Source organism: Corythoichthys intestinalis, chromosome 12, assembly GCF_030265065.1.
Source record: "Corythoichthys intestinalis isolate RoL2023-P3 chromosome 12, ASM3026506v1, whole genome shotgun sequence".
Lineage (NCBI taxonomy): Eukaryota > Metazoa > Chordata > Actinopteri > Syngnathiformes > Syngnathidae > Corythoichthys > Corythoichthys intestinalis.
In genome coordinates, this window is record NC_080406.1 from 51,717,389 (window position 1) to 51,730,907 (window position 13,519).

General features: G+C 37.2%; 1 protein-coding gene across 3 annotated transcripts in view; it reads right to left on the minus strand.

Annotated features, from left to right (window-relative positions):
• The window catches only part of lcmt2 (leucine carboxyl methyltransferase 2), a 46,317-nt gene that overhangs the window by 31,776 nt on the left and 1,022 nt on the right, over positions 1-13,519 (minus strand). For all 3 annotated transcript variants that reach the window (XM_057851922.1, XM_057851921.1, XM_057851919.1), the window contains exons 3-5: positions 2,452-2,533; positions 2,183-2,366; positions 1,952-2,108 (exon numbers count right to left, since the gene is read on the minus strand). In XM_057851922.1, the coding sequence (XP_057707905.1) occupies positions 1,952-2,108; positions 2,183-2,366; positions 2,452-2,533 (423 nt within the window). The remainder of the gene's footprint in view (positions 1-1,951; positions 2,109-2,182; positions 2,367-2,451; positions 2,534-13,519) is intronic.

The window sequence follows — 13,519 nt, forward strand, 5'->3', positions numbered from 1 at the left end:
CCAAACATCAGTGCAAGAACCAGGAATTTGAACAACCATTAGCTGCATCTCCCCCTAAAGTATCATTACCTTTTATTTTACTTCTTTAATTTGTTGGCTAAACCAAATAGATTCTGGAAATTGCAATGAGCTTTGATTGTCTGTGGAGTTTCCCAATTCGCAGGCAGGACCTATGCATATCCCCCAAAATAGTATGAGCAAGGGCGTAGATTTGCATAGGGACGGTAAGGACATAAAACTACCAACTTTTCTGGATGCTCAAATTGTACCCTCCAACTTTTAAGCAGCCTTATTTGCATTATATAATGACTTCAGTTATATACAGTAGGTAATTTAGATTGTCTTCCCATATGTGGTAAGGATAGAATAGACCCTACTATTATTAAGTGAATTATTTTACTTACTTAGATTTACACTGACCCCTTTTCACTTGCTGAATGTGCCGGTCCATTTTTTTCCCTCAAACGAATGTTTGATTGGCTGGTGACTTAACTCCCACTACCCCCCAAATACAATATGCCGCCTCCTCCGCCCCCTTCGAAGACGAGGGATATTAGAAGTTTTTTTCTGCCAGCAGCAGACACTGTAATAATGTAAAAAGTCGTCGTCATTGTTGTGGAGGTGGGGAACACACCACTAATTTTGCTACTGAAAGTCCGACCTGCTTCAGAGTTAGCATAACAATAATGTGAATTTCTCGAACTCGTGAAGGAAGCTGCTTTCAGACAAATATCCTCCTGTATGTTTTCTACTGTGAGCGTTAGCTAAACTGTAAGAAATGTAGTGAACCATGGTTAACCCATTTCTCCCCAGTTTTCATTTTTATTTTACTTATGTGATCTTAAAGCAGCCCAAAAGAGCTTCCATTTTTTGTTGGGTTTGGCTGTGCTTGTGGACAAAAGCAGGAGTGTTTCACCTGAAGGAAGACTCCATTTTTATTTATTTTTGTTATTCCCTTTCTAAAACGTTTTTTGTATATTTAACTTATTTAGACAGACAATTTTGAGCGGTCTTAGGGCAAGTGTTTATTTTTTAGCATTCCTGGATAGTTAGATGATTAATATGTTTGTATTTATTGCGTATGTTAATATGATTTTTGTTCAAATATTGTAATTTAAATTTGCTAATAAAACCTAAACATTTATTCTGGAAGTTTTCAAAATGTGTCTTTAGTCGTTTTTGAAAATAAAGGGAACAATAGAATGGTGTATCACCTGAATCAATACATTTGCACAGCAAAAGCCCACCTCCCTGAAACTGGAAAAAAAAAAAAAAAAAAACATATTCCCTTGTTTTCAGTCTAAATCTAATAGAAATAAGTGAAATGATCTGCCAACGCTTCAAGTAAATTTTACTCAGATTTCTAGAAAAAAAGAAAAATAGCTAGCTGAAAATAAACTAAACACTTATTTTAGGCAAAAAGTTTGTATATTTAATCTTTAAAAAAAAAAAAAAAAAAAACTTAGCAGAAATGTTCTTAATTCAAGAATATTGTTATTTGAAAGCATTTTTCTAGATTTAGGTGAAAAATTACCAACTTTTAGATATATTGACTTGATAAGGACATATACTAAAATTTACTTAAAGTAAGTGGAATAATCTGACCCAATAATCTGTTAACTAGCCTTTAACACTCAAAACAAGATGAAGAAAATTATTCAACTAGAATTAAGAAAAATATCAGATTAAAACGTTATAAATTTGCAGTGTGAAAGTTACAATAAGTCAATACAGATTTGTTTTGCATTGCTCACTTAGCCTATCCATTAAATAGGTTGATATTTGTGAGAAATGTAGCCCTGACCCCCGTTCACCCAATCTGTTTGGTCTTATTAATGTCCCGTCCTCAGCAAAAAGTGTGCATGCAGGTTATGCTGTTATATCGTCCCTACCATTATTGAGACCAAATATACGCCCTTGAGTATGAGTCAACTGTATTTGTGCTGCTCACTGTTGCGTTTCCATGTAAGTGAGAACAACTTCGGAAAGAATCAGAGTGGGGGCAGTCAGATCCAGTCCCGCCATTCCCAGGGCTTCTTCAACTTGGGCTTCATTTCGCACATCCACCCCAATCAGCTTGTACTGACTGCTAGACACATACACAGGCCCTACAGACATATACTGTATGATCAGCTATGTATCTAAACATGTATAAAATCACTGTGTCAAATGTGCATTTCACCGGTCGGAGAATGTTCAGGCTGCAAGTCTAACAATTCTGACAGTGACACATTGGACCGGATCAGTGCAGCCTTTCGCCGAGTCACCTCCGGGAAATCCATTTCGAAAACAACTGCCCGGTCAAGTGCCGAGTCTGCGTACAGACGGAAATACAGCGAGTCAAATCCGGCGCCCAGAGACAAAATCTACAAAAAAGATAGATAAAAATGGAATTCATGATTATTAGTTAATGTATAACAAGCGATTAATTATATAAAGCAGTTAGCTTGCCTGTCTCTTGGCACACTGTTGCGTGACTTTCAGGAATGACCGCAAACAGTGGTCCACTGCCTTCCAGCGCACATAGTAGCCCCTACATGGAGTAGTAGTACAGTATGTAACGCAATATTGTACTGTGGAGGTTAATAATCATGTTATTGAAAAAATATTGATATTTTCATTCAACAAAACCCATTCTCAAATCGTGTAAATAAGGATTTAAGTACAACAAAAGAACAATTGGCTAATTTACAAAGCAAAAGTCCGATAGCTTAAATGGCATAAATTACTTTTTTTTTTTTTAACAATGTTTTTAACAATTGGTTCAGACACATATTCCCACAAAAAATGGCTAAATATACCTAAAACAGAATAGAATTCCGCTAGAAGTCCGCTAGCTTAAATGCTATAAAATGCTAACCTTTTTTTTTTTTTTTAACAATTTTCTTAACAAATAGTTTAAACACACATTCCCACAAAAATGGCTAAATATACCTAAAACGGTATATAAAATTAAAGGTTAGTATACACTGTCAAAAACGTTTCCCACCAGTTACGAGAGTTAACTCCAGCGTGTTTAGCAGTGGTAAAACATACTATAACATAAGCTTGTTAACGAGGCAGATAGCATGGCTAAATAGCATGCCAAGACAGCAGATGTGACATATTTATGTCAAACTGTTGTTGCCATAGTGTGCCCTTCCTGTGGGTGTGGTATTACAGTATAAAAGGAATCTCTGTGATGTTTCGGTGACATATAAGCTGAGAAGCACACTGAATAAAGAAGTGTTGTTCTATTCAAGTCTCGGCCTTACATGTACTTAGATTAAGAAAGTACATAACAAAAGCTATTGTATCTAGTTTCCTCTCTAACATTAGCCTACTTTTGTTTGTCTTCCGCCATTGTCAACATCTGTTCAATTAGACGTGCTGATTCCTGGTTTCAAGGTATACCGTTGTATGAAAATGTCAAGGTTTAAAAACCGCAATGATTCTCCATCATACCGTTCCTACGATATTAGCTATTTTTTATGTCCCAAAAATGCAGGGAGAAATCCCTCGCTTGCAAGGCTTGTAAGGCTCAACTCCCCCCCATCGGTTGTTGCTCAGTGTCAGTGAGTCAGCTGTGCTACACGATGGCTGGAGGAGGTGAAACTCCTGAACTTTTTCCTCCATCGAAGAAAACAAAATCGTTGATATGGGAAAACTTTGGCTACCGAAGAGTTACAGACGGCCGCGCTCAGAGGAGGAAGGGCCACCGACATGTAAAACATGTTTGCAGAGGGTGGCTGCTGAGGAGGCAATACCTCCAATCTGATTTCGCATTTATGCAAAATTAAAGGTTAGTAAACACAAAGTAAACACTCATGAACATTTCCCACCAGCTACGAGAGTCAACGCCAGAGTGTTCAGTGTGTCTAGCGGTGGTAAAACATTTAGTGTTTTTTTTCTCTCTGGCAACTGTCTGTGTTAAGAAAGAGAGAGTGTGTGTATAATGTAAATATAATACGAGTCATACACACATACTTTTTATGGAAAATAATTTTTTTTTTGTTCTCATGGTAATAATGTTAAGCTGTGGCTGAGGGTTTAGGCCAGGGGTGGGCAAACCGGTCTTCAAGGGCCGCAGTGGGTCCTGGTCTTTGTTCCAACTGATTCAGCACAGACAGTTTCACCAATGAGGTTTCAGTGGAAACAAGAAGCACCTGACAGCAATCAACTGATTGCACTTGTAAGAAACCAGATTGGTGAAAGGCTGTCCTCATTAGAGGTGTGCATCGACACCGCCCTCACGATTCGATTCGATTACGATTCGGAAGCCCACGATTCGATTCGATTCGATTCGATTCGATTCAGAAGGTCACGATTCGATTCGGTTCGATTCGGCAATGCATTGCGATGCATTAAAGCCTGGGATGCATTGAAATTCTAAAGCAAAGCATATTTTTCGTGAATCATGAGCCAACACAAGCGGACAGACATTAAACAACTTTTTATTTGCGCTTGTGTCACTCCTGGTTGAAGTCAAATGAAAATAGTATACTTTCATATATATCTTTAAAAAAAAAATCAGATCACAGCATTTAATTAGTGCTTTGAATGAGACCAGGGCTTTCTCTTTTTTTTTTTTTTACACACAGTAGCAGCCATTCACACAGTGCAACATCTGAACTCCTGTGCAAAATCAGTAACAGTCACTGTATTTTAGTCACAACGACCCATCAATAAAAATATTCAAGTAAACATTAAAGAAAATGACAAAGAAAATATTGTAGTGCAGCAGCATCTTTATCGCAATATCAATCCAGGGATCAGTTCAGTTGTAAACAAAACATCAACTAAATTGCAATGTAGAACAAAAGTAAAATGTAGGCCTAGCCTATCTTATATCTATAATATTTCTCGCTCCCTCTTTCTCCGTTTCAGCCATTGTTATGTTATGTCCTATCTCTCTGCTCTCTCGATTACAACTGCGCTTGTCTGTGACGTTACTCCGGTAAGGAAGCGGATTTGGGTTCCTCGTCCCCCCTGCATAGAGGTTAGATCTTGTGCCCGAACCCGACCCGACCCGAAATGTTAACCATTCACGTTTCGGTGGGTCGGGTCGGGCCGCCGCGCCGGACTAATAAATTATAAAAAAAAAAATTTAAATGCGCAGAGGGCTGTGGCGCAGCCCTCTTTTTCTTAATCTCCTCCCGTTATTTCGTTGTGTGAATGCTTTTATAATTCTCATAAATATATGTAGACTATTTAAATATTGAGTAAACTTGCGTTTTTTTCCTGCCAACTGAGAATTCATTACGAAAGACACTTTTATTTATGCACACAAAGACAAATGTGATCCTTTTGAATCTTCTCCTCTGTGTGTCTGTAAAACTGTGTTTTTTTTTTTTTTTTTTATAAATTAAACTTTCCCAGCGTTATTTCGTTGTGTAAATGCTTCTATAAATCTCATAAAAATATGTAGACTATTTAAATATTGAGTAAACTTGCGTTTTTTTTTTTTTTTCTGCCAACTGAGAATTGGTTACGAAAGACACTTTTATTTATGCACACAAAGGCAAATGTGATCCTTTCGAATCTTCTCCTCTGTGTGTCTGTAAAACCGTGTTTTTTTTAAAATATTAAACTTTCCCAGCGTTATTTTGTTGAGTAAATGCTTTTATAAATCTCTTAAAAAAATGTAGACTATTTAAATATTGAGTAAACTTGCGTTTTTTGTCTGCCAACTGAGAATTTGTTAGGAAAGACACTTTTATTTATGCACACAAAGGCAAATGTGATCCTTTCGAATCTTCTCCTCTGTGTGTCTGCAAAACCGTGTTTTTTTTTCACATTAAACTTTTCCAGCGTTATTTCGTTGTGTAAAGGCTTTTATAACTCTTATAAAAATATGTAGACTATTTAGACAGTAAGAAAACTTGAAGAAATGAAAATAAATTGCTGCTGCTGCTGCTTTTTTTTTTCCGCATCACTCGGCTCGGGCATGCAAATCTATAGTTAATTGATCTGGCCGGTCGGGCTTCAATACCAGCGGGCCGTGTCGGGTTGGGCTGGAATTTTTTAGGCCCGATCTAACCTCTACGGGCTTGCTTTGAATGTAAAGTAGCTCTCTCTACAGGTAAACATGAGAATAACAATACAAATGGGGAAACCAAATCCATTGCATCACGGGAATTGCGCAGGGAAGATTTTTTAACGTACTTATATATTTTAAAATGCGCTGAATCGATTCAGCGTGTTGCCCGCATCGAATCGAATCGTCCCTGCCCCGCATCGGGATGCATCGCCGCATTGATTATTGTTGACACCCTAAGTCCTCATGATGGGTATGAACAAAAACCGGCACCCACTGCGGCCCTTTGTGGAATAGTTTGCCCATCCCTGGTTTAGGCTCACCTAAAGGACTGCATTTTAATTTTATTTAGATTCTTATTTATTTATTTATGTATTTATTTTAACTTAACATAATACTTTTGTTCCAATTTGCTAATAAAAATATAAATCCTTTTCTGTTAAACAAAAAAAAAAACAAAAAAAAAAATTAAGATATTTCAAAGTATAAAATTTAAGAGCTGTAATTGCAATACCCTGAAACCGTGATCTTTTAGCTTCAGGTTATCATACCATCAGAATAATACAGCCTGTGGTGTTTTTTTCTCTCTGGCGACTGTCTGTGTTGAGAGGGTGTGTATAATGTAAACGTGATAAGAGTCATACACACATGCTTTTTACGGAAAATAATTCAAGTATTTTTTGTTCTGATGATAATAATGCATTTATTTCAATTTTATTTAGAATATTACAGTTTTTTAACATTTATTTTAGCTTCCCATATATTTATGTTCCAATTTACTGATATGTTGTTTTGAAAATTATATATTTTTTTAGCCCAGACATCTCAAAATAACACATTTTAGAACTCTAATTGCAATACAGTGATCCCTCACTACTTCGCACCCTCAGTCCATCGTGGATTTTTTTTCAATCAAAAAATAATAATAATACAGATGAGCCGTCCCGAGCCGATCGCGTAGTTTCACTCTCCCTCCCTCTCCCTGCTCTTTGTTCCTCAGGCAGGCAGTGCAATTGCACTGGAGTTGCTTATTAAAGTTAGCGATGATTGACAGATTAATGTGTTTGATCTTGCCAGAGTAATGAACTTCAGAGTTCCACATGCGTCAATCATCGTTTAACTTGTTAAACAGTTGCTGTGGCAACTCATTGTGTGTAAGTGAACAGCTCCGAGTGGATTTGAGTATAGTCACTCAATGAAGCACTTAATAAAGCCAAGTATTTTTCTACTAGTACTTTGTTCCTTTTTAAAACTAATTCTGTGGGACAGTAACATGTTTAAAGGGAACCACGGATAAAAAGACATGTAGTTCTTAAAAGATAAATTTTTGTACAAGTAATAATAATTTGATATTAAAACCGTCTTAATGTTTTCGTTTTAATAAAATTTGTAGAATTTTAAATAAAAAAATAAACTAGTAGCTCGCTATTGTTGTTAACGTCTCATAGCGGTGACATCACAGGGCCACGCTGCGTACTTCACAGTCACTCTAACTATGTAAGGTAGTGATTTAAATACACCACAAGGTGTCAATGGCGAGTTTTACATTAATAAGACATCAAGCCAATTAGTCTGTTTTGTCTCTCATAGCGCCCTGTTTTTTTTTTAGACTGGGTCTATTGTGATTCACATTCATTTGAGTGTTGTCTTCACAAGACTCCTGAAAATGGCTCCCAGCATCATAGTTAGTGTATTGTGACTAAATATGGCCATTCAGTGTATTTGTTGAGCTAAAGGAGTTGCTAAAATGTAGTTTGACCAAAGTCTGAGTAGGTTTTATGTGTATTTTGCGCATATATTTTGATTGTGAATGCTAGTTCTCTTTGCATTGTTGTGTTAACTGTGTGAGAATAGGGCCTCAGTAATACAGATTGAAGCACTTTTCTGCTTGGTGACATTTTTTGAGAGATTTGAGTATTAGTTTTGGAGTATTTTCCCTCTACGATACTTATGTGTGTTGTGAAAGAGTTGCCGAAGCTTATGCCAATAAACGGCGCGGTCCAAGCTACAAATCTGAATCCCTGTGTCCACTCTCCTTTCTTTCTCCCACTGCGATTAAAGTAAACAACAGCGTAAGTCAAGGGAAAAAAAAGGCACTCATTGGCTTAATCAATTGATCAAAATTGATTAATGTAAAACTCGCCATTGACACCTTGTGGCATATTTAAATCACGACCTTACATAATTAAACAGTGACACGTTTTTGTTTTTGTTTTTTTGTTTTTTTATAAGAGGTAACAGGTGGAATTTTGGCAGCGTGGCCCGGTGACGTGACCGCCCTGCGATGTCAACAACAATGGCGACCTACTAGTTAAAATAGTTTTAAAAATTGTATAAAAATGAAAACATCAAGATGGGTTTCAATATCAAATTATAATAACTTGCAGTAACATTTATCTTTTAAGAACTACAAGTCTTTCTATCCATGGATCCCTTTAAAACTTATCATACTTATTACATTTGAAGTGCTTAGGAAAAAAAAAGTGAAAAGCATGTCTTATATGTATCTCTTTCCAATGCTAAATCTGTATCAATACATTGAACACACACAAAAAAACTTTGCGCTACTTTGCAGTTTTTTATTTATCGCGGTGGGTTCTGGTCCCCATTAACTGCGAAAAACGATGGATCACTGTACTGTGATACCGTGATGCTTTTGCTTAAGGTTATCATACCGTCTGAATCTCATCTCGGCACATGCCTAGTTGAGGGGTACATATGCCGTGTCTCTAAAGGTGGGAATACTATGGAGTTGTATGTAATGCTATAAGGTTCTGAAACCTGCTTTGGAGTTGTATGTGATGTTATAATGTGCTGAAATCTGAAGTGACCCCGCAGGCGTCTTGAGGCACCCATTCCAGGGTTGGGTTAGGGAAATATTATCTCGATGGTACCTCCACATCCGAAGACAATGGTAAGTGACCAAAGGAAATGTGCTGTCCAACTATTGGAATATGTATGAAATATACTCAGTTTAGTCATTTGGTGAGTATCCTTCCGGATATTCTCAGTCTTATCTCGTCTTTTTTATTTTTTTCCACCGAGTTTTTCCAGGTAATTGAGGATTTCTGTGGTTGATGGTAAGTATTTTCCTGTAAAAATAGAGGAATATTACGACTGTTTCCCACTATCTAGTGGTGTCCAGTTCAATACGTGACTCATGGTCCAGGTGAACTTGGAGCTAAAGTTTTGTTTTGGTCCACATTTTTTTAAATTTTTTTGTAAGACCTTATTCATAGTGTCATTCTATCTGATCTTTTTGTTAGTATTTCTACAAATCCTCCAGGTAAGTGAGGTGATCTGTAGTTGAATGTATAATTGTATGGTTGAAAATGTACTATTGTAAGTATTTTCTAGTACCAGTGACGTGCGGTCAGGGGAGGCAGAGCCTCACCTGTCATCATGACAAAAAAATAATTACAGCATCAAATTTATATGAATATTTGTCCATTGCTCTTTATGTATGGCTCATTTCAAACATTTTTTATGGTCAAAATCGCTGAATTTGCCTATTTCCTGTTCAAATAAAGAAATGAAACGAGAGGTGCGGCAGCAACGAGTAAAGCCTCACCTTTGATTGCACAATCCATTACAAACTGGGTTGATACATGGAATTGGAGCGTGCTGGTTGCCGTACATCTGCATGTCGCCATTATAATGTTTCCAGATACGTTTATTTGACCTGATTTTCCACAGTCTGGCTAATGTCTTTATCCCTCAAAGTTTAATGTTTGTTAGCGACATATTTAGTTTTGCTGATGGGAAATAAAACCGCAGTGAAAAGGCACAGATTGCGGCAGATAGTACTCTGCCGCACTGCAAGGGGGCGTACGTGAAACTGGACTTTCCGTTAAATGTGGACGCGGTTAACACAACACCGGAGCTAAAAGGTATACTTCAAACTACGGGACAGAAGATAACTCGCGCTTTTCAAACAGACTGGTACACCCGAAAAGACTGGCTATGTGGCTGTCCTTCGAAAAATCGCCTTTGCTGCTTTCCCTGCCTTTTCTTCTCAACTTGTGCCAATGTCTGGACTAACACGAGATATTGTGACATTAAAAAACTACCACGAAGCCTCAGCAAACATGAGAACTCGACCACTCACATTCAAAGCCTGATTGCTTTAAAAACATTTGGAAGCTCAAGGATCGATTTGGCTTTGACGAACAGCGGAAGCTCAACGGTAGCATCCTCAATGCTAAGGTAAAGAAAAGAGTTTGAAAGACCTCATTAATGCAACCTGCATCCTAGCTAAACAGGAGTTAACATTTCGTGGTAACGATGAGCGTGTAAGCTCTTCTAAACGTGGCATATATGTAGAACGATTACATGGTTTTGCTGAGAAAGATGAAAGGTTAGCTAGACTTTTGGACACATCCACTGTGTTTTCTGGCTTGTCAAATAGAATACAGAACGATCTAATTGAAGCAATCCTCTCCATTGAGGCGGAGATATTTTTTTTAAAGTAAAGGAAAATAAGGAGGACTTTTACAAAAAGGGCGGGTTTGCATAGGGACGGTAGGGACATAACACTACCAACTTTTCAGGATGCTAAAATTGTCCCCACCAACTTTTAAGCGACCTTACTTTTTTGCATGATATAATGTTCAGTTATATAGAGAATTTAGATCTTTCAATAGTTCCATATGTTGTAAGGATAGAATTGACCCTACCATTATTAAGTAAATTATTTTCATTATGTTTATGTTTGCTAATAAAAAACAGACATTTATTGAGGAAGTTTTCAAAATGTTTCTTTAGTATTTTTTGAAAACAAAGGTTTGAATCGAACAGTGTATCATCTGAACCAATGCATGTAAAAGTTATTATCAGAAGATAAGGATTTATTTTGCATTGATCATTTTGCCTATTAATTAATTAGGTTCATATACATGAGAAATGTGGCCCTTTGCCCCCTTCATCAAATCTGTTTGGTCTAATTAATGTCCCGTGCTGTTATATTGTCCCTACGAATGTTGATACCAAACCTATGCCCTTCCAAAGTAACGCCAGTTTTTGTGGTGAAGGACAGGCGCAAGAGAACAAACAGTTTTCATTTAAATCTTATAAAAAAAATTTTTAAAAAAGAGCTTAGACCAAGAAAAATACAATAGAATATTTAAAAACTAAATGTTGGCCTTATATAAAATATTGTTTTTCTTTTCACACTTTTTGTTTAGCAATCTGTAATAAATTGATTAAAGTATCAGAATTAAAAGTTTTAAAAACAAGTGAATATTTCACTAAAGGTCAGAATTGAATTCTGTGGTTTTGTACACCACTCTTTACTCTCATTTATGTTGCATGAATTATAGAATTGCGACGACCAACACATTGAGGGTGTAGAGCAAATGCATGTTATTTTCTTACTTTTACGTATCGATAATATGTACCGTGTGTGCGTGTTTTGTGAAGAATGCTGATGAGATATGAAATAAACAGTAGCCAATTGAATAAGCCACCCTTTTTGGTTTATATATTTGGAAATCTGACACTAAAGGAGTCAGTGCCTCACCAACCATGAACCTCACCGCACGTCCCTGTCTAGTACATATAGGGTAATACCATAGAGGGATATTACGCCCCTATTCCTAGTGTCATTACATTGGCTCTCCCTTGTTAGCATTTCCATACAGTACATCCTCCAGATAAGTAAGGAGTTCTGTAGTCGAAAGTATAATTGTATAGTTGTAATCATCATATTCTAAGTGTTGTATAATACCAATAGAGGAATATTATAGAAGAATATTACGATCATATTTATAGTGTTCTTACTTTGGCTTTCTTTTGTTAGCATTTCCTCGACTCTTCAAGTGAGGGGTACCATTGTTGAGAGTATAATTGTCTAATCAAAAATATAATATTGTAAGTATTTACTAGCATATATCGAGCAATATTATATAGGAATATTGTACTCATACCTATAGTGTCATTATATTGGGTTTCCTTTGTTAGCATTTCCACGAATCTTCCAGGTAAATGAGTTCTGTAGTTGAACGTATAGGTGTATAGTTGTAATAACTAGTGTTGCACCGATACCATTTTTTGGCCCCGATACCGATACCTGGCTGTGCAGTATCGGCCGATACCGATACCTTACCGATACCACCTGGAATATATATATATATATATATATATATATATATATATATATATATATATATATATATATATATATATATATTTTTTTTTTTCCTTAAATTTTTTTTTTTTCCCAAAGAGCTACATAATTGGATGTGAAATCATTGCTATCAAGGCTTTGTCAGGCTGTTGCTTCCCTTTGCAAAATAGGAAAAAGTACACTAAACCCTAGTAGACAATAGTTGAATAAACCTTCCGCTCTCAAAGGCCAAAATAGTGCTAAATTTGTGAAATTAATAAAACATGTATAATACTAGCCCAACAGTAAGAAAGTAAAAATAAATTCATAATAATAAACTCTGAATTAACTGAATAAACTTTTTTTAAACCTCTCAAAGTCCAAACAGTGCAACTTTCATGAAATTATTGTCACATTCTGCTGCTGGTTAGATTGTGTTTTGTTGCTGGGCGTGGGGGCGTGGCACTTGAATCCAATGCAGGCTCGTCAACGCAGCATTTAAGCACGGGTGATCTCAGAGAAGGCTGCCGAGATATTTGCCTTGCTGATCGCTATTTGACATCTGGCACAATAATCTCGCTACATTTGCTTTTTATGCCCCTGCATTGGGTGTTTCTGTTAGTGTGCTGCTCTCGTTTGTAACCGCTGCCTATCGTCTTTGTTTGTCCGTCGACCTGCTGTCACGGACTCCTGTCCCGCGATCGCGTGTTATTTTTTGTTTGCAATCATTAAACCCTTTTATGTATCCCCCGCTTGTTGTCTGCTTCGAGGTTCAACCTTGTTTCCGCATTTGCGGACGCTAACAATTATAAGTAATAATAATTGACCACAGCATCCCATCTCTCCTTTTTTTCGGGAGGTGGGAGTCCCTTATTTCTATTTCTGAAAGGTGGCAACAATACTTTGGAAACACTTCCCAAATTACTGCGGCATTTCTTTCAGTAAAAGACAATAAAAGTAAAGTAGACGAAGTGAACTGACCAGAGATGGTTGCTCCGGTCCAGCGGCCTTCTTCCTCTGGATAGCAGTCCTGCTCTTGCAGGCTCAAACTCGTTGTGTTCGTTCACGTTTCGTCTTCAAATGTTTTATCAAGTTCGAGGTATTGAAACTGGCCGATTTAACTCCACATCTCCAAACTTTCAGGCCGCAAATCTTGCATGCAGCCATTGATTTTAATCGACGGGATTTCTATTTGGAAATATTTCCCGACCGCCGCCATATTTCCTGGTTTGTTTTTCGTCCATATGAAAAAGCCCCCTTTTGATTGGTCAGGAGTGGCTATTGGCCCGCTCTCATTGGTCTGGAGCAGGCCAATAGCGATAGCTGCTTGGTGTTCACGTGTCATCACACAACACAGAGACAGAGTGTAGTGAGCGCCAGGAGGAGAAAAAGGCTGTGGT